General features: G+C 54.7%; 1 protein-coding gene across 3 annotated transcripts; it reads right to left on the minus strand.

Moving 5' to 3' along the window:
- Positions 1 to 1032: 1032 nt before the first annotated feature.
- Positions 1033 to 16788, minus strand: Ccdc102a (coiled-coil domain containing 102A). 3 transcript variants are annotated; one of them, XM_048432688.3, is made up of 9 exons: positions 16694 to 16788; positions 11836 to 12560; positions 10201 to 10427; positions 8349 to 8457; positions 6526 to 6642; positions 5967 to 6176; positions 4294 to 4464; positions 3703 to 3806; positions 1033 to 1553 (listed from the first exon to the last, which is right to left on the minus strand). In XM_048432688.3, exons 2-9 carry the CDS (start codon positions 12415 to 12417, stop codon positions 1424 to 1426), a joined length of 1650 nt encoding a protein of 549 aa, XP_048288645.3. In that variant the 5' UTR covers positions 12418 to 12560; positions 16694 to 16788; the 3' UTR covers positions 1033 to 1423. The 3 variants fall into 3 exon arrangements, with proteins under 3 accessions (XP_048288645.3, XP_087756367.1, XP_087756366.1); XM_087900241.1 differs by lacking the exon at positions 16694 to 16788 and adding an exon at positions 16029 to 16163; XM_087900240.1 differs by lacking the exon at positions 16694 to 16788 and adding an exon at positions 16023 to 16155.
- Between the last annotated feature and the right edge of the window lie 1585 nt (positions 16789 to 18373).

Genomic DNA, 18373 nt, shown 5'->3' on the forward strand with positions numbered 1-18373 from the left:
GCTCACCACCTGCCCATGGGATCAACCCTGACTTCTGCAGATTCCCTCTGACTTCGGGAAATTCAAGGGTCTGCGGCTGTGGCTCCAATATTGATTTCCTTCATATTCTATATAAATATGCTACTTAAGTTTGGAAATTAGATGTCAAAAATAAAATTACCATCTGGGTGTGGTAATACGTGCCTATAACCCTAGTACTTGGAGACTGAGGAAGGGGAACCGAGTTGAAGGACAGTCTGGGCTGCATAGTTCCATACTAGCCAGACCCTACCTCAAATAAACAACCAAAATGAGGTTTCCTATTTCCTTTGAGGAAACCTCTGCCAATCAGCTAATCCTGCAGCAACCAGCTCTTCACCCTGCTAGCAAATCCTCTTGCCCCCAGTAAACCTCCATAAACCTCCAAGAATTTTTGACGTAGCTTTTTAGTTACAAAATTTATAATTATTAGTGTGTGTGCACCTGTAGAGGTCAGAAGACTTTTTCTTTTGGTTTTTTGAAACAGTGTTTCTCTTTGTAACCCTATCTGTCCTAGAATGAGTTCTGTAGACCAGGCAGGCCTTGAACTCCCAGAGCTCCGCCTGCCTCTGCCTCCCAGGTGTTGGGAGGCACCACCACCTGGCTGAGGTCAGAGGACTTTAAAGGGCTCATTCCCTCCTTCCATCTTTATGTGGGTTCTAAGGATGGACGGAGTCCAGGGTCTCAGGCTTGCCAGCAAGTGTTTCCCCAGCGACCCACAGAACACTAACCTACAGGTGGAAACCCCGAGGCTCACAGATGGTGAGGGATGTCCCTGAGGCTGCAATCAGTAAAGGGAAGAGCAGAGATTGAGCCCGCGAGGTCGTGGAACTGAGGCCTCTCCCTGTGCACATCAGACAGGCACCACACTTCCTTCCTTCCTGCCACACTGGACCCCAGATCGGCCAGCCTCTCGGGCCCTCATTCGTTCATGCAACAATCCTGGACTCCAGTTCAGCGTTAGGTGCAGGTGATGTGGACCCACCATGCCTCCTGCAGTTTCAGGACTCCGCCTTGAGAGCTTGAACTCCATTTATTACAAAAGTCTGAGTTCATGGTATCTTATCATGAATAACCCCTGCAAGACCACCAAGCCTCCCTCAACATGTTCCATCCCTGCGCGAAGTCCTATTCGGGTAGGGTCTTAAGAACCGGGTGCTGGGCTATCCTGTGTTTATAAAATCGAATGGGTCCAAGCAACCCCAGGCATATATACAATATACATATCCAACAGGATATGGAGTGGGTGAGATTGCAGCTTCCTGGGAAAGGAGGAAGCGGTCCACAGCAGGGGGGTGGGGCCCAGGAGAGTGCAGAGAGCGTGGCCAGCTGCACAGTTTGGTTTGAGTGGATGCTCAGCTGGGCACCCGTGGCATCGGGCCAGTCCTGTTCCGCCCTGGATGTTCTAGGCCACCTGGATTTGCAGGTCCTCATCCTCGTCGAGGTCACTGGCTCCATCTCCGGCTTCCTCGGTGCCAAATCGGGTACTGCGGATCTTCCCAAAAAGGGGGGCATTTTGCTGCTGCCTTCGGAGCCTGAGGGGTGGGGGTGACAGGTCAGAGCAGGAGTCGGAGAGCAGCTGTGCTGGTAGTGGCTCCCCCCTTTCCAGCTGCAGTGCACTCAGATGGGGGGACTGCTGTTGCCACCCCAATTTATGCACAAGGACAAGAGGCACAAAGGAGTTAAATGACTTGCCTAAAGTCACTCAGACAGGAGATAGTGGGGTTGTCCACTGAGCTGCAGTGCCAGCTCTCATGTAGATGGCAGACTTAGAGAGGTGACTGGGATGGGGTTGGTCCCTCATAGGGATCCAAGAGACCAAGAGATAGGGCGTGGAGCTCACTACGCTCCTAGTGTCTGCTCAGCCCTAGTTCCTCACGGTACAATTTCCAAAGGCAAAATGTGCTAGACAAACTTCATCCATACGATGAGGAGGAGGAGGTGGAGGAAACACACTGCCCCCAACCAGGCAGTTGCTCCGCGCATCTTACTGGAAGGCATGAATTATTAACGAGGCAGGGCGGGGCGAGAGTGAGGTTCCATTACTGCACAGTGATTTAGTGCGCTGTCCCGGAACATTAAAGCAAGAGAAGTTACAAACTAAAACGAGGCAGCAATCCTGGGTGGCCCTGCCCACCCCCGGCAGAGGTGCTGGGGAGGCTGAGCAGAGCCAGGCTGCCCATTTTGGGAGTTTATGGCTCCCCAGGAATGTGGAGGAGACTTCTGGAAAGCCCCAGGCTGTGAGTGACCTGTTGGGGTGTGTATGTACAGGGCTAGACCGTGTGGAGCTGGGCATGCAATAAGCCCGACTCGGATCAGTGCCTGGGCCCTATATAAACTTCAGGTGTCACTCCAGGCTATAGGGAAACCGAGACTCCGTTCATTACGCCACATAACCGTGAGGCCTGGCTCCCAAACTTCTCCCAACCACAAACTCTCAGGACACAGTAGTACTAGGTAGATGCTCAATAAACCCATTGCGGAACACCAGGAGATTCCACTAGGCCACCCACTATTGGGCAGTCATCGAAGGGCTCTTGACACAATATCTACCTAGCCCACACCTAAGTCCCCTTCCAGGAAAGACAATGAGAGTGGCCAATCAGTGCCAAGAGCAACTCAGTATTTGTTGGTCCAGATGCTCCCCCCCCCCCCCCCCCAGTTCTCATGCAGCCCAGGCTAACCTCCAATTCCCTATGTAGCTGAGGATGACCGCCAATGTCTCTACCTCTTGAGTGCTGGCATCACACCCGTGGAACCCCAAGTTAGGTTTATGTGGCGCTGGGAATCAAACCCAGGTGTAGAATATTTGCAGCAAGCTGCCGAGCTACATCCCCCGTCAGGTGCAAATGACATCAACAGAGGCTGTCTGTTGGCTCAGGAGCTTTTTAAAGATTCAATAAGCCCTCTTCACTTCCACAGTGACTGGTCTCCATTTTACAGTGGGGAGAGCTGACCCGCAAGGGTTCAGTGTCCGAAGATCTCCCAGTCTTTCCCCTACCCAAGAATTCTGGTTGCAGGACCACAGGTAAGAAGGCAAGTATGGGTGTGGCCACACTAGCCACATGCTTTGGGGCTTCTTAGCTCTGATTCTGGAGGGCTCTGCCTGAAGGGCTTTGACACGTCCAGGTGGTCTTGGAAGTGGGAAGTATACGAAGGAGACAGGATTTTGAGTGTTGGGACAGGGCGTGGGGACAGGAAAGGGGACGGTGTGCCGGGTGGGTGGATCTAAGCACCTCTCCACTTCTTTCAGGGACCGACCGTTCCTGCTATAGCTGAAGGACTTGGCCTGTCACTCTCTGCCATTCCCTGCCCTTCAACCTTTCGTATTCCTGCTGACCCTGGGGTCACCCATCCCTAAGACCCCAACACATGCTGCTTCCTGCCAAGGACGCCCAGCATCACTGGCTCTGCCCAGAGCCCGGCCTCCTTGGCAGCCCTCCGTGTACTCACACCACCGGCCGGCCCACCCCAAGGAGACAATTCCAGAGCCCACAGATGGGCTGCCTTCCTGCAGCCACTCCCCACCAGCTTCCTGGCCCTGGCCCTTCCTGTTCAGAGGGGACAGGATTCAGGCCCCAGGAGCTCTTCCTTCTTGGCCTTCCCCTCTGGCTCTCTTGAGAGTTCTGGCCCTTGCCCTGTGCATTTAGGGTCCCCTCACCCCCGCAGAGCACCCCTGCCCACCTGGACTGCAGGTGTTCCAGCTGCACCTGCAGGTTCTCGCTCTGCTCTGTCTGCTCGTCCAGGGACCGCTGCAGCTTCCGTGCCTGGTTGTGGGCCTCATCCAGCTGGGACGAGCAGGACAGAGAACAGGAGGATCAGCTTGGGCAGAGGCTGCCTGGCTGCTCAGTCACATCCCCTGGTCTCTGTGCCCAGTTTGTTCTCCATCGCTGTCGGCCTCCGGCCTCCAAATCTACCCAGCATGCCTCAGTCTAACCAGCACCGACTCAACTGCCCAGCCACATGGCTTCTCCCCCTACTCACCTGCTTCTCATCAGATGGCTTTCAGGCCCTGTCCATTCACCCGGCCAGTCATCAATTTGTTTGTACACCCATCACCCAGTAGCCACCTGTTCCTCTAGCTCATCCATCCGTCCGTCTAATCCTCCGTGCACGTGGAATCCTCCTGCCTTCCCCCTAACCATCCACACCGCCATTCACCTCACCCACCCCTCCACCTGCCGTCACCCGCTCCCCGCCTTAGGTGCCAGACCCCCGTATACAGCAGCACAGGTGGACATGCGCCCCACTCCTCTCAGGGCTGCCGGTACTTGCCTCATCCTCAGCCTGGGCCAACTCTTTCTTGAGCTCCTCCACCCGCAGCCGCAGCTTCTTTACCTCCGTCTCGTGCTGCTCCACACGCCGGTTGGCGTGTGCCAGCTCTGCCACCTTCTCCTGGAACTGCTTTTTGAGCTTGCCATGCATGTGCTTCAGATCTGCCAGCTCCTACAGGGGTGGGAAGGCTCAGGTCACATGCTCACTCGGGGAGGCCCGTGGATCAGTCAGGTAGGGGGGCCTGGCGTCTCCTCTACAGGAGTGTCACACTTGCTGTTGAACGATAAGGCTTAGTGATCAACTGCGGCTGGCAGTGCCATCTAGTGAGGTCAGAAGGCTGGGTGGGTGACTCAGTGGCTCCACTTGGATGTATAACTGCAATGAGCCAGGAAGGTGTCCAGTGGGCTGGGGAGCTTCAGGTCAGGATCTGGGGAAGCAGTGAGGTCTACAGTCTTGGTGACGAGCCTATGTTAAACTTCTAAGTCTGGAGATGAGCCAGACTGTGGAGTAAGTATGTGGCACGGTCAGAGTGGGACAGCCAGGAAGAGAGATGGCCACTCCGCTCTGGGGTGTCTCAGTTCCCATCTACAGAAGGAGGGGAGTCCAGCCCTGTCTTTACTCTCTCCTACACCAGCTCCAGCAGCGTCTGGTTGTCTGTCACCCGCAGCCGTGGGAACTGCAGTGGCTCCCCTCCTCTGCCTTCCACCTGGCAGTCGCCCACCCCACTCTGCTTACTACTCTCACAACACGGCCCACAGTTCCTGCTTCCTCTGCCTGGGCTCCCTTGGCACACCCGTCCAGTCGGGAGTCCCCATTTCTTCTGTGACTCCCCAGTTCTCGCCCTACCCTCTGGAAAGTCAGTTCACTACCAGCTACCTTCAAGCTCCCCACCACCCGCCCGAAGTCTTTTCAGGACTAGGCCTAAGCACATGTGATGTGAGCAATATGTCCTTCTAAGCCATCAGATTCACGGAACAGGTAGACACACCAGTCTGTCCACTGCTGTCACTATCACACAGCAGGCGTTCAGTCCATGAAGCCACCATAATTACCAATGGCCCAATCTTATAGTTGTTTAATAAATGCGGTTATAGGCTGAGTATATTTTATCTAAAGTGCCTAGGCTCAAAAATATTTCAGTTTTCATTGAATTCTCTCTGTAGGCAAGGATGACTTTGAACTTCTGATCTTCCTGCCTCTACCTCCTGGGCACTGGGATGACATCGCACTACATTACATGGTGCTGGGGATGGGACCCAGGGCTCTGTGCATGCTTGGCAAGTACTCTACCAAACTTTATCTTCAACCTAGATTCCAGAATTTCTGGACTTTGGGGGTATTCACATATATATCAGGAGATCTCTTGGGGAGAGGACCTGGGTCTAAACATAGAATCCATTAGTTTCGCATATGTCATTAGGGCCTGACTGCAATTTTCTTTAGCGTTTTTATTGCGTTGGCATTTTGACTGGGACCTACCACACCTAAGAGTGAAATTTCTGATCTTTTAAGGCATCCTGTTGATGCCCGAAGTTGGGAGTTTGAGAGCCTTTTGGATGTCTGGTTTGGGGCTCAAGGAGGCTCAGCCTGAACTGCAGTTATCCGCATGCAGGACATACAAGAAATGTGTTGATTAGCTGGATGGGAGCCCTGGGCATCGCCCCCAGCCCCACCTTGTTCTTCTCAAAGAGAGCGGCCTGGCTGGCTCTCAGGTCACAGTCCAGGGCACTGGCATTCTGCCGCCGTCTGCGGGCCAGCGCCTCCTCCAGGTCTCCGACCTGTGCACGCAGCTTCTTGTTCTCCCTCTCTAGGCCCAGCTTCTCCGTCTCCAGCCTCTCTCTGCGGCCCCACTCGGCTGCATTTTCTGCCTGAAGCCTTTCCATCTGCAACAGCGAGGGATGCAGTGAGACTCCTGGGGGACAGGGGTGGAGAGACAAGCTAGATGTACCCCCCCCCCCATCCTGCAGCCAAAAATGGCACCAGGAAGCAGATCCAGCTGCAGCAGCTATAATTATGCTGGGCTTTCTTTTTTCATAGTGTTCAGGATGTGGGGGCGCTTCTGGGTTTTGTTTGGGAAAGGGGGTGCCTCCTGCAGGCTAGGCCCCTGGAGTGTGGTGTGGCTGGCCCCTCACGGCACAGCACAGGCTTCTGTCTGTTTTCCACGGATTGCTCAATAGGTCCCCTGAACCCCTGAGCCCCAGGCACTGCCCCTCCCTCCTGCCAGCCACTCACCTCACCCCTCAGCTCAGCCATCTTGCGATCCATGCTAGAGCGCGCCCCCAGCTCATCCTCCAGGTCCTCAGACATGCGGCCCAATTCATCCTGGTGTGTCTCCTTGAGGATGCTGAGCTGCAAAGACATCGCCCAGCCTGGTCACGAGGACCACCAGGATATAGCCCAGAGGCAATGCTGGATGAAGGTGAGTACCAGCCAGGGTAATGGGGTCCCCAGGGAACCAGAGCAGGCTGAATCTGGCCACTCGGTATTTCAGATGTCTGTCACCTCCTACCTCATCACAATCTGGCCTTTTGGTACCTGCACGTGACTTGGTCAGCTCACTGTCCATCATGGGAATCAAGAGTGAACTTTAACAAAGCCAAGTCAACCCCCCCCCCCCCACACACACACACCAAAGCCCCTCTGAGGTTTTTCTCAGTTCCTTTAGATAGACCCCCAACTCCTGTGTTCTCACAAAGACATACAACATCACGTTCCTGTGTGCTCCTCCCACCCACCTGGCCTCGTCCCACTGCCCACGACTGCAAGCCTAGGGAACTTGCTTGCCTTCCCCATGGCTCTCAACACACACTGGTGGCTCTAAACACCAGTGTGCATGTATAGACACAAGAGCCGCTGTGGGCACTTCTCCAAGCTCTGCTTCCCACAAGCACACAGTGAGCCTCTAAGACAATGCTGTGGAAGGAAGCCAGGCACAAGAGGATTTTTCTGCTCGACTGTACATTGGTGCTCCATTTGTGTCCTTCCGCAACTATACTTGGTAGTCTGAAAAGTGTGGGGGCCAGGTTCCTGGACCCCAAAAGAAGAAGGGAGAGTCAAGTAGGCAGGGAGGGGCCTGGGACTCTTTTAGGAGCTTGAAGAGATTCCCAGGGAAGACCAGGTCTGGACAATTTTCCTATGCAAGTCTCTGCTCTTTGATCTCTGTGATCCCAGAGGATCCGGCAAGGCTTTCCCAGGATGGCTGCGCCCCCTGGTGGCCATACCCAATCTGTATCAGAGGCAGCCAACTCCCCAAACTCAAGGGCCTCACTGCTAAGATAGGAACGTGAGGACACAGCTCCTTTGACCGCAAGGAACTTCAATTTCACTTGACATACATTCACTTGACATCCATACATCTGACACCTCCATCCTGGCCACAAACCCTCTGAAATCCTACCTCTGACACAATTCTCCAGCCACACGAGCCTTCTCTGTGTCCAGCAGATACACTGGTGTCTGCCTATTTCAGGACTGCCGCTGTGAGCACCCAGATCCCCTATCTTCTCACAGTGATTTCATCTAACCCCTATAGGTCTTACTCCAAACAGCATCTTATAGGGGAGCAAGGATGTTGAGACAGGCTCACTCTGTCTCAAATTGGCCTTGAACTCAAGGCAATCCTCCTGTCTCAGTGTCCCACATGCTAGGATTACAGGTGTGACCTGCCACGCCTGGCTCGGACATCATCTTATAGAGATCCTCCTCAGCCTCTTTATGCCATCTCCTTCATGCTGTTTCCCCCCACCCAAGATAGGGTTTCTCTGTGTAGCCCTGACTGTCCTGGAACTCAGAGATCCTCCTGCTTCTGTGTTCAAGTGCTGGCATTAAAGGCATGCACCACCACTGCCTGGCTCTCCATGCTGTTTTGGTGCCTTCTCAACACACAGACCTGAGCTGCTAGGTTACCAGGATCTCCCTGCCTGCGCTGGTGCTGGTACTCAGAACCATGGCCAAGTGAAGGGATTCCACCCTAACCTGTCCCCAAGACTGGAACTCCCCAGCATGCAGCTGCCACCACCAGGAGCCCCCCTCCCACGCCCAGCCCCCAGCCTTACTTGCTTGAGCATCTCCTGCTTGGTCTTGCTTAGCTCCTCGTATTTGATCTTCCACTGGCTAAGCTCCCCCTCCAGCTTCTCGATGCTCCTGCTCAGGGCCAGTTTGTCCCTGGGGAGGGGAACAGGCAAGCACATGGACTTTATTAGACTCCTTTTGTTTTGACTTCATATTTCAGGGGCTGTATTAGCTTGATTTTGTTGTTGTTTAAACGGTAGACTGTAGTCTCCCATATTCTGAGGCTAGAAGTCCAAGATGAGGTGTGGGTAGGGGAGGCAGTCAGGAAGACGCCATTCCATCTTCTCCCCGGCTTCTGCCGGTTACTGGTCCCTTTGGCTTTCCTTAGCCAAAGATGCAATGATACCCACAGAGGCATCATTCTGACTGTCATCACAGGGCATGCTTTCTTTCTTCCTCCCCTCCCTCCCCCGACCCACGGAACCCCAGGCTTTATACACGCCTGGCGAGCATTCTACCACTGAGCTGGTCCCCTCTTCCCAAGCCCTTATTTTGATTTTTTCAAAAGTAAAATCACATGTGTGAACCAAGTATATAATCTATACACTTATTTCCGGGTTACCAGGGCTGCAGAATATTCATGAGCATCAGCTCATACCCTCTAGGTGCTGTCATCAAAGTTACTGATGAGCGACACATTCTAAATTCACTGGCCAGCTAAGTGCTCAGCGCATCCACCCACTCCTACTCCACAGTCTCTCTTGGTTCCTTTTCCCTGCAGAGGGCTCCCTTTCCTCTCGCCCCACCCCTTCCTCTAGCCAGCCTCGGAACCTGACCGAGGCAGGACTCCATGTCACAGCCTACTCCTTGCCCATCCACTACCGGTTCTGATTCCTGACTTTCAAAGTAACCTGTTCATTGAGAACCCCTGCTTTTTACCTTTAGCCCAGATTTGCTGGGGCCTCCAGATCCATCCACAAATTGCTACCTTCCTGTGCCAAACACAACTCCTCTAAAACCGACCTTCCCAACATCCTTTCCCCTTCTCACTTTCCCTGAGCCTGCTACCCTCTGTCACCAGAAGTTTGAGGTCACCAGAGACTACACAGCAAGCTCCAGGTCAGCTGGGGTTCATGTACTGAGGCTCTACTTTAAAAACAAAGGATGTGGGATAGAGAGATGGCTTAGAGGTAAAAGTACTTGCTGCTCTTATGGAGGACCCAGGTTTGGTTCCCAGCATCTAAAATGGAAGTTTGCAACCACCTGTAATTCCAGTTCCAGGGGATCCAATACCCTATTCTGGTGGTACCCATGGGCACCAGACAGTCACATGGTACACGTACATACACACATACATACAAATCACTCACACATATAATTTACTTTTTGAGACAGGGTTTCCCTGTATAACTGCCCTGGCTGTCCTAGAACTCACTCTATAGACCAGGTTGGTCACCAACTCACAGAGATCTCCCTGTCTCTGTCTCCCTGGTGTTGGTGTTAAAGATGTGTGCTGCCATCACCACCCAGTCAAGAAGGCACACATAATCTTTTAAAATCCTTATAAAAAAATGAAAAAGATGCAGTCGTAGTGGATTCGCTCACTACTCTTAAATCTTAGATTGTGGGGCTGGAGATTTAGCTCAATGGTAGAGTGCTTGCCTCGCAAGTCCAAAGCCCTGCCTGGGTTCTTTCATCTCGCAGGGGCTGGGGGTTGAAATGGGAAAAAGACCAAACAAAACAACAAAAACAGAAACCCAAGCAAACCCCAAAATCAAAACCCCCAAACCACCCCAAGGGAACTAAAATCCAAGCTTGTGCCTCAGTAGATTTCATATAATCACTTAGGATCCCAGGGTGCCCAGCCCCAGCCCCGACCTTCCCGTCTGGACTCACTCTCGTTCCTTGAGCAGCACCTTCTGAGATTCATCCAGCCGCAGCCGCAGGGCAGTCAGCTTGGAGGCATCCTCTTCTGTACTGGCTGTGTCCTCCCAGGGCAGGCGGTTGCGATCCTGGCGGCCTGAGCTAGCCCGGGAGCTCCCAGCCGCCACACTGCAGACATCCCAGCAGCCCTCAGGCTCCTCTGGTCTGCTCTTCAGCAGGCTCTCTACCAGGTCCAGCTCCTGTGGGGACCAAGGTAGGGACTGCACCGGGCCCAGCCTGGCCACCATCCTCATGGCCATCTCTGGCCCTGCTCTGGAATGAGCTTGCTAAGTGACCTGGGGCTGGTGACATAGGGCCTCTGGGCCCTGGTTTCTTATGCTGCTTACTTCATTCTCCTTCTCTGGGCCTCTTCTGTCACATCTTGGAAGTACACTGCCAGCCCCCAGAGTTTCCTATACCCTGGGAGGGCCCCCTGTCACCCCAAGGATGCAAACATTGGGTGAACTAGTTGGAACAGATGCTGAAGTGGCGATTCCTACTAGGGCTTAGGATTCCAATTCGGGGGGCGGGGCAAACATGGTCACAGGGAGATTAGTGGCTCCGAGGACTTTTAAAGGCCTGACTTCCCACCCTATTGACCTCAGGTGGTCCTGGCGGGGCACTCTGGTTGCCACCTGGGACAGATGGAAACACCAGAAAGGAGGATCGCATTATAGAGTGCGTGGGTTGGTGTGCAAACTCACACTGTAGACCTGAGGCTTCCTAAAGTGTCCCTAGAGACTCTGGGGCTGTGAGGACAACCAAACCAAAAGAGGGCAAGAAGAGGATGAGTGAGGTCCTGGTCGCTAGGTTAGAGAACGTCTTCAAATACCAGGCCACAGGGAGAGGGCTAGGCCAGAGAGGAGGGTGTCAGCTAAGAGTCTCATTGCTAGGATCCGGTCTCCTGGGGACCAAAGCCCAGGCCTTGCCTGTGTGGCCTGCCCTGGTACCATTATCCTGTCCCAGCCATACTATGTGTTACCACTCACTATCAGGAGCAAGCCCAGCAGCTGGAGAAGCAACACAGACCTTGCTTGGCTCTGACTCTTCCTGTCTCAGAGACTGCTATAGGGACTAAGGAGATAATGCATCTATAGGCACGAAGTGAAGGGTATAGATACCACTACCCCCCAGGTTCAGCAGGCCTCCAACCTCCCAGTTTTAGCAATGACCACCAACTACTTACTATAGATTCTGGCACTTCCCACAGCTGATCTGAATACCTATCAGTCTGGGCTTAACTAACTTCTTTGGGGGAAGCTTTTCTGACGCCCCTCCCAAAGGCCTGGCTCAGGACCAGAGAGCCAGCTCTACCACTAATCTAAGCCAAGTCCATGGATCTCTCCTGTGCTTGGTGTGGAAGATTCTTTGATTTTGATGACATCTAAGGTGTATGTGGGGGCGGGGGTGGGCAGACCGCCAGAACTTGGAGCTCTCCAATGCAAGATGATCTTTACCTGCCCTCTCCACTACCACCACGTGAGGCTGAGACTCCCCACTGGAAACCAGATCCTTACTAGTTCTTTTTCATTGCTCCCTCCCACCTGTGCCCCTGTGCAAGGCTGGCCCAAATGCCAGCCTTCTTCTAAGTCGTGTAGTTGGGCGCACCTGGCTACCAGGCGGCCTCTCCGCCCCGATGTCGCGCACAGGTTCATTCTCGCGCTCAGGCTCCGAGCCATCGTTTGTCTTGTCCACTGCGCCACGCGCTCCCCGCAGCCGGGCCAGCTCGCGACCGCGCGCCTCGCACTCGCCCTGAGCCTCCTGGCGCTCGCGGCGCGCGCCTGCCAACTCCTTGGTGAGTGTGTCCAGGCGCTGGCGCAGCTGGCGCACCTCCTCGCGCGCACGGTTGCGCTCGGCGCGCACCTTGCTCCACTTCTCGCGCCAGTTCGCCGTGCAGTCGGACCACCAGCGCATTGTTTTCTCCATTTGCGCGGCTCGTGCGCGCGCCTCCTCCAGCTCCCGCAGCCGCAGCTCCTCGCGGCTCTCCCAGTCGCCGTCGGCTAGCAAGGCGGGCGCGGGCAGGGGTAGCGCGGGTGGCGGCCCTGGTGACGGCGTGCCGCTGGGCGGCGTGGGTGGCAGCGAGTCGGCAGGGCCCATGCGATCGGGGGAAGGGCTGCCCAGGATGGTAAGCAGACTGCTCTTGGACAGCTGCGGGGATTCCGCCAGTCGCGGGCTCGGGCCGTGGCTCATCGTGAGGCTGGGTGGGCCTTGGGTGCGAACTCGCCAAGGTTCAAGGACGACGTGGGACAAGAGACCTACATGATACCACTGTGTGTGATGGACGCCGGGACCCACTGCTCTCTTGGATACCCGTCTGGGACGCCTCTTCAGACCTGAGAGAGAACACAACCATTATTGGGCTGTGACCTCCACCGACAGTCACCCAATCAGCCAGCCCTGTGTAGGCTCAGGGGAAGAAGTGGGCAGTACTGGCAGAAGCAGGAGGGAGGTGTGTTCCAGGGCGGCACCCTTCAGCTACTGTCTCCCTGGCTCCAATTCCCCTCATCCCTTCAAGGCAGTTGATCCGAACCCTTGATTTGTTGTCTGAGATTCATGTAAGCCACAGGGCCTTTCTGGGCTTCTGCTTCTCCTCCTGTACTATGGGGACAGGGTGCAGGGTAAGGAAACCCAGAATACCTTCATCAGCATGTGCTTCAGGTTCACCTGGAGCCTTGCTTAACAATTAGCAGTTCCATGGCCCGAGGTGTTTGGCAGGTATTCAGCAGAGACTACATTTCAAGAGTCCATGTTTGGGGCTTGGGAATATTCAAGTAACCTCTGGGCAGGTCCAAGTCTCTCAGTCTCCCCAGCTCCTCCATGGGAAGCCATTAACAAGCCCTCTCCTACTGAGCTATGGCCCCAAGCCCGTGTCACCCTCATTCCTTGAAGTTCCATACATATCTCAACCCCAAAGGCACTGCATGGAGAGTCACCAGACAGCCACAAGGACCCCAGCTCTAGTTCCTAACAGGCAGTGTACCCTTCCTTTCTGACTCAGTGTCTCGGCCTGTGTGATGAGTTGGTAGCTTTGGCGCCCACAAGCATCTAGACATTTCTGCACACACAGACACATCTGTGAACATATGAGCAACCCCAGCCACACAAAACAGGGATAAATGACACATACAGTCAGAGGCGGACCTACATGCACACAGCTATACACATACAGATACACATGTATACATACACCAGCACACTAATGAACCCCCAAAAATACACTCTGAAGTGAACTCTGAACACACACTCCTTCTTCCCCGTTTTCCTGGCCCAGTTCCACTGGAACAGCCCTAAGAGAAACAATACGAGCATCTGCAGGGGAGAGGAGAGGAGGGAGTTGGCAGGAAGCCCAAGCACAGTGTTGAAGTTTGGTCTTCCCACAGCCCTACAGTAGAAGTGTGGCGTGGGGGCTGCTGCCACATCCACGGCCTAGAAGCTGCCAGGCCTGGCATAGGGCTCTGCTTGGCTGAGAGAGGACTCCAACTGGCTCCTTCCAGAAATTCTAAGCCCCTGGCACAGGAGCAGGGCAGACATCATCCAGGCCCCTAATGGCTTCCAGGCTGGGGCCTCCAAAGTCAGCCCTGGCCCCTCTGGGGTGCACGGTGGGGCAGGGAGGCTGTGAACACCTTCTGCCTTTCTCCTCAGGCCCAGAACAGGTATGCACATGCATGGGGGAAGAGGTGGAGCACATCCACCCCACCCCCACAAGCACACCTGTGCAGACCCCTGTGCAGCTGGCCTCTGCCTAGCAACACTTCCCCACCCCACCCCCTACTCACATAACAGCCTTGAAAATACTCAAGGAGCTGCGGAAACCCAGGTACACAGAGGCCCTGCTCATGCCTCATGCTATAGATAGGCAGGCAGGGCGCAGCTGCCCGTCACTTGCCCCTCCCTCCCCAGGGTCGGTGCCTTTTTCCTGTGGTGAGATTAAGGGGGGTGGCTCCTGATTACCTTGGGCTGCCACTGCACTCCGAGGAGTAGCTCAGGGTGGGGGCAGCCCCCACAGGCTCAGAGAGTTCCTACCTACATCCCTTCCTAAGCCAGCCAGCCCACGCTTCCCTTGGATGCCACTAGGAAATGTCCTGATACAGCCTGTCCCATCCCGCAGCCATACCTGGCCAAAGACCTCTTCTAGCACTGCCTGCCACTCCGTAGGGACATCCGTGCTACTTCCAGCTTATAGTATTTGCCTCAAGTACTTGCTAGTGGGATGGAAGATGGAGAGCTGTATTGTATGGCCTTGCATCTGAGCCGAGCAGCAGAGCTGAGCAGGTCCCGGAGCTCCTGAACCCCAGCCATAACTCAGTCCCTGCCTGTTCCAGGAAACAAGGACACTCATTGCAGGTCACAGATTCAGCGCTCTCCATAGAAAGTGGCCACTGTCTTCTTTCGTTCACGGACTCATTGGGAGCCTCTCTCCCTCTTCTTGTCTACATCTGCAAACTCCCGCACATCCCTCTGGACCTGCCCGCATCACTTCCTCGTCTTTCCTAGTCTCTGGGTATTTCATACAAGTTTTTCCTGAAGCCCAGAACTGCCTTGTTTTGGGGGAATGAACACACTGTGACGCTCTCAAAGGTTTCTTGGTCTTGTTGGCTATCTGAACAGAGCTGAGCCAGAAAGGAAGCTATGTCAATGTTTCCTGAGCTCAGGGAAGATGGTCAAAACTCCTATTAAGGGATCAGACAGTTTGGGAGAGTTGTATCATCCCATAAATCTGAAGTCGGTTTTTGGCCCAGTGCTAATACAAGTAGATGCCTAAGCCCATCCGTGGTCAAGGTCAGAGTCACACATCTGAGCTCTTGTCCGAAGAAGTCTCTTTGATTGGGGGGAGCAGGGAGATACTCAACTCTGTATTCTGTTCTCAGTGGTTGGTTGCTTCTCTCAGTATCCATGGAGAAGAATGGGCATCACTAAGACCTGGACGGGGGCCAGTTGAGGGGCTGGGGTACCCAGGGACCTCTCCACAACTCAGACTCCTCCTGCATCCTCTTAGAATCTTTCAGGTGGACTCTGGGCTAAGCCCAGGGCCACAGGCCTAGCTGTGGGTAGGGATTAGAGCCCAGTAGGAAACCACAGGGGGACTGCCTGATTGGATAAGTGCAGGGCCCAAGGCTGGTCAGCCCACAGACTGTGGGATATTGAGAGAGCCCAGCATACAGCTGCTGGACCTCCAGGAGAGAAACGGAGGAGTGGGAGAGAGGGGGGAGAGCTAGGTCTCCATGCTGGAACAGAGCCCAGGTAGCCCAATATTGAACTAAAGAGTCACAAAAATATCCTAAGTCACAAATTCCAACATTTCCTTCACAGCAGGGTCAGCCGAGGCCTAGATGGACAGTTACTTGCCTGCTACAGCACAGCATGCGAGTAGTAAACGGAGCAGGAAAAGTGGAATTGGATGCCTCTGAGACTGGTCATGACTACCTGAGGAGCACCACCTCCCTGGGAGCACCTACTGGGGAGGATTTTCAGGCATGAGGCCCACCAAACAAATGCGGCTTGGATAAGGGAAAGTGAAAGCCTTCGTGGACACCGACTCCAGTCCCAGGACTCAGCAACTCCTGGGATGGCACAGTCGTGTACAACAGACGTTAATCCTAGCTTTGCTATCGATATTCCGTGTGGAATGTGCAGGTCCCTGATCTCTGGGCCTGTTTCCTTATGTATAGAATCGAGAGGCACCAACATGATTTTTAAGACCTCCAGCAGGTATGCAGACTCCGCGCCAATAAGAACCAATCCAACTCCCACAAAAGCTCAGGGAACCGGCCGAATAAGGGACATATCTCACTTACACAGACTGAAGCCGCGGGATGGGGAATAGGCATGCAGACTTCACCCCGGCACTGCCAAGGCAGTGGGCTGCTGAGGCCCCTCCCTTCTCTTAGCCCCCGAGCCCTTGCTCCACCTGTCCCCATTACTTCCCGAAGTTAGTTTTCTGCTTTCCAGGGCCCAGTGCAGCCTCAATCCCTACTTGGTCGCCCCTTCGCGGGCCACTAGCCCCGCTCCCCCTAGCGGCTGGAGGGGGTGCGGGGGTCCGGTCCTGCAAGGCAGGTCCCGCCCACCCCACCGCGCTGCTTCCATTGGCAGTGCCGAGGGTCTGGGAGTGAAACCGGGCTCTGATTGGCCAGTGCCACCCGTCCGTCCGGCACTCGCCATGGTGACCACGTTGGGTCCCCCGGGAGAGTTCCACATTCCGCCCCCGCCCGCCGCCCCTCCCGACCCAGCGGCATTCCACCGGCGCCCCCTCCCCCACTGTCCGGCCGCGGGACCCGGCCTCCGCCGGGGCTGGGGAGGGTTGGGGGACCCCCAAGAGGGGACTAGAAAGTTGGGCTCAGAGTTTGGGGTTCGTCGGGCCCCGCCCCGGCTCCTGTCCCGGCAGCAGAGCTCGTCCCGCGCGTGAGAGGCTCCGGGCCGCAGCAAATCCCCAGCCGCCGTGACCTCCGGCCCAGCGATCCCCTCTCACCTCGGGTCCAGGACGTCCGAGATGCCGCGCAGGGTAGAGAGGGCGCGGGGCTGGGTGCAGCGACCGTCGGGAGGCCGGGGGAGGGCCGCCGAGTCTCCTCCTCCCGCCAGGGGAGGGGAAGGGGAGCGGGCGGGGGCCCCGTGTGGGGCGCGGCCTGCGGCGGACTGGGGCCAGGCCGCGGGACCCCCGCTGGCTCACCCAAGCGTGGGATCTCCCACGCATCTTCCACGACCTCGGCTTTCCCGCCAACCAGGGACAGGAGTGGGCACCACGGGCCCACGTGGAGCGTCACCAAGTCCTCACTTTGGTTAATTGCATTCTTTCCAGTGCCAGCGTTGTCATGGACTGTCCTCAACGGGCCTCAATTTCCCATATTTGTACAACCAAAGTGACCCGTGATGGGGACCTACCTACACTGTGGAGTTTTTTTCCTCTGGTGTGCGATGATGCTTGGCAGAGCCCTCCTACCCACTGTGCACAGCCCTTGGGGTTGGGGGGAGGCTATCTCTCTCCTGGGGATAGAGTGTCTGTAGCCTTGTCAAGCAGGCTGTGTCTCTCCACCACATCCTGGTGCGAGGTCTTTCTGTCTTCCAGACAGGACCAAAAGTCACAGAAATATCCGGGCAGCTAGGCCGCATTGATTATTGTCTAGAAAAGATAAAGATTGTGAAGATAAATGAGTCATACCTTTTGATTAAGAATGTTTCAATTCAGAGACAAGGTCTCCTGAGTAAATTGGGAGCATGGGAACCTTGGGAGAGGGTTGAAGGGGAGGGGAGAGGCAGGGAGGGGCAGAGAAAAGTGTAGAGCACACTAAAAATCAATAAAATGAAAAAATAAAAAATATATTGGGTATTTAATAAAATGTGCTGTTAACGCTTAAAGAATGTTTCAATTCTTATTGTGGTCATGTGCTTAATAGTTTGTGAAGATCGAATCAAGTATGAGTGTTGAAGACGGTTTTTCTTAGGAAATCGGGCAGGAACAGCCTTCCTAGCTGATTGGCTGTAAGATTTTTTTTCCCCCAAAAACCGTCAGGGCTAGCCAGGTATGGTGGTGCACACCTTTAATCCCAACACTTGTTACCTTTAATCCCAGCATTTGGGAAGTAGAGTCAGGCAGATCTCTGTGAGTTCAAGGCCAGCCTGTACTACCTACATAGTGAGTTACAAGACAGAGAAACCCTGTCTTACAAAACAGACAAGGGCTACCTCAGAAACAAGGATCACTTTGAATCTCCCCCCCTCCCAAGGGCACCATGTGTGTATCTGGTACCCTCGGAGGTCAGAAGATAGGGTGAGATCCCCTGAAACTGGAGTTAGGGATCGTTGTGAGCCACCAGGAGGGTGCTGGGAACCAAACTGGGGCCCTCTGAAACAGTACCATGTGCTCTTAACCTCGGAACCATCTCTTCAGCATCTTCTGGGAGCTCAGTACTTGTTTTTGAAGGCAGTCACTTCCCCCAGAGACCACTCTGTGGTCTTCTGCTCCCTTTTCTGCCTCGCCTCCACCGACTTCATGAAATCCCACAGATTTTGCAAGTTCTGTAGTTTCACTTGTCACTTGCCGTGTGGGTAGTGTGTGGCGGACGCTCGACAGCTGCTGTAATCTGCAGGAGACGTGTTTGGGTGGGAATGTTTGTGCTTTGTTAGCGTCTACAGATTACCAGCCTGCAGACGC

This window comes from Myodes glareolus, chromosome 22, assembly GCF_982192425.1.
Source record: "Myodes glareolus chromosome 22, mMyoGla1.1, whole genome shotgun sequence".
Lineage (NCBI taxonomy): Eukaryota > Metazoa > Chordata > Mammalia > Rodentia > Cricetidae > Myodes > Myodes glareolus.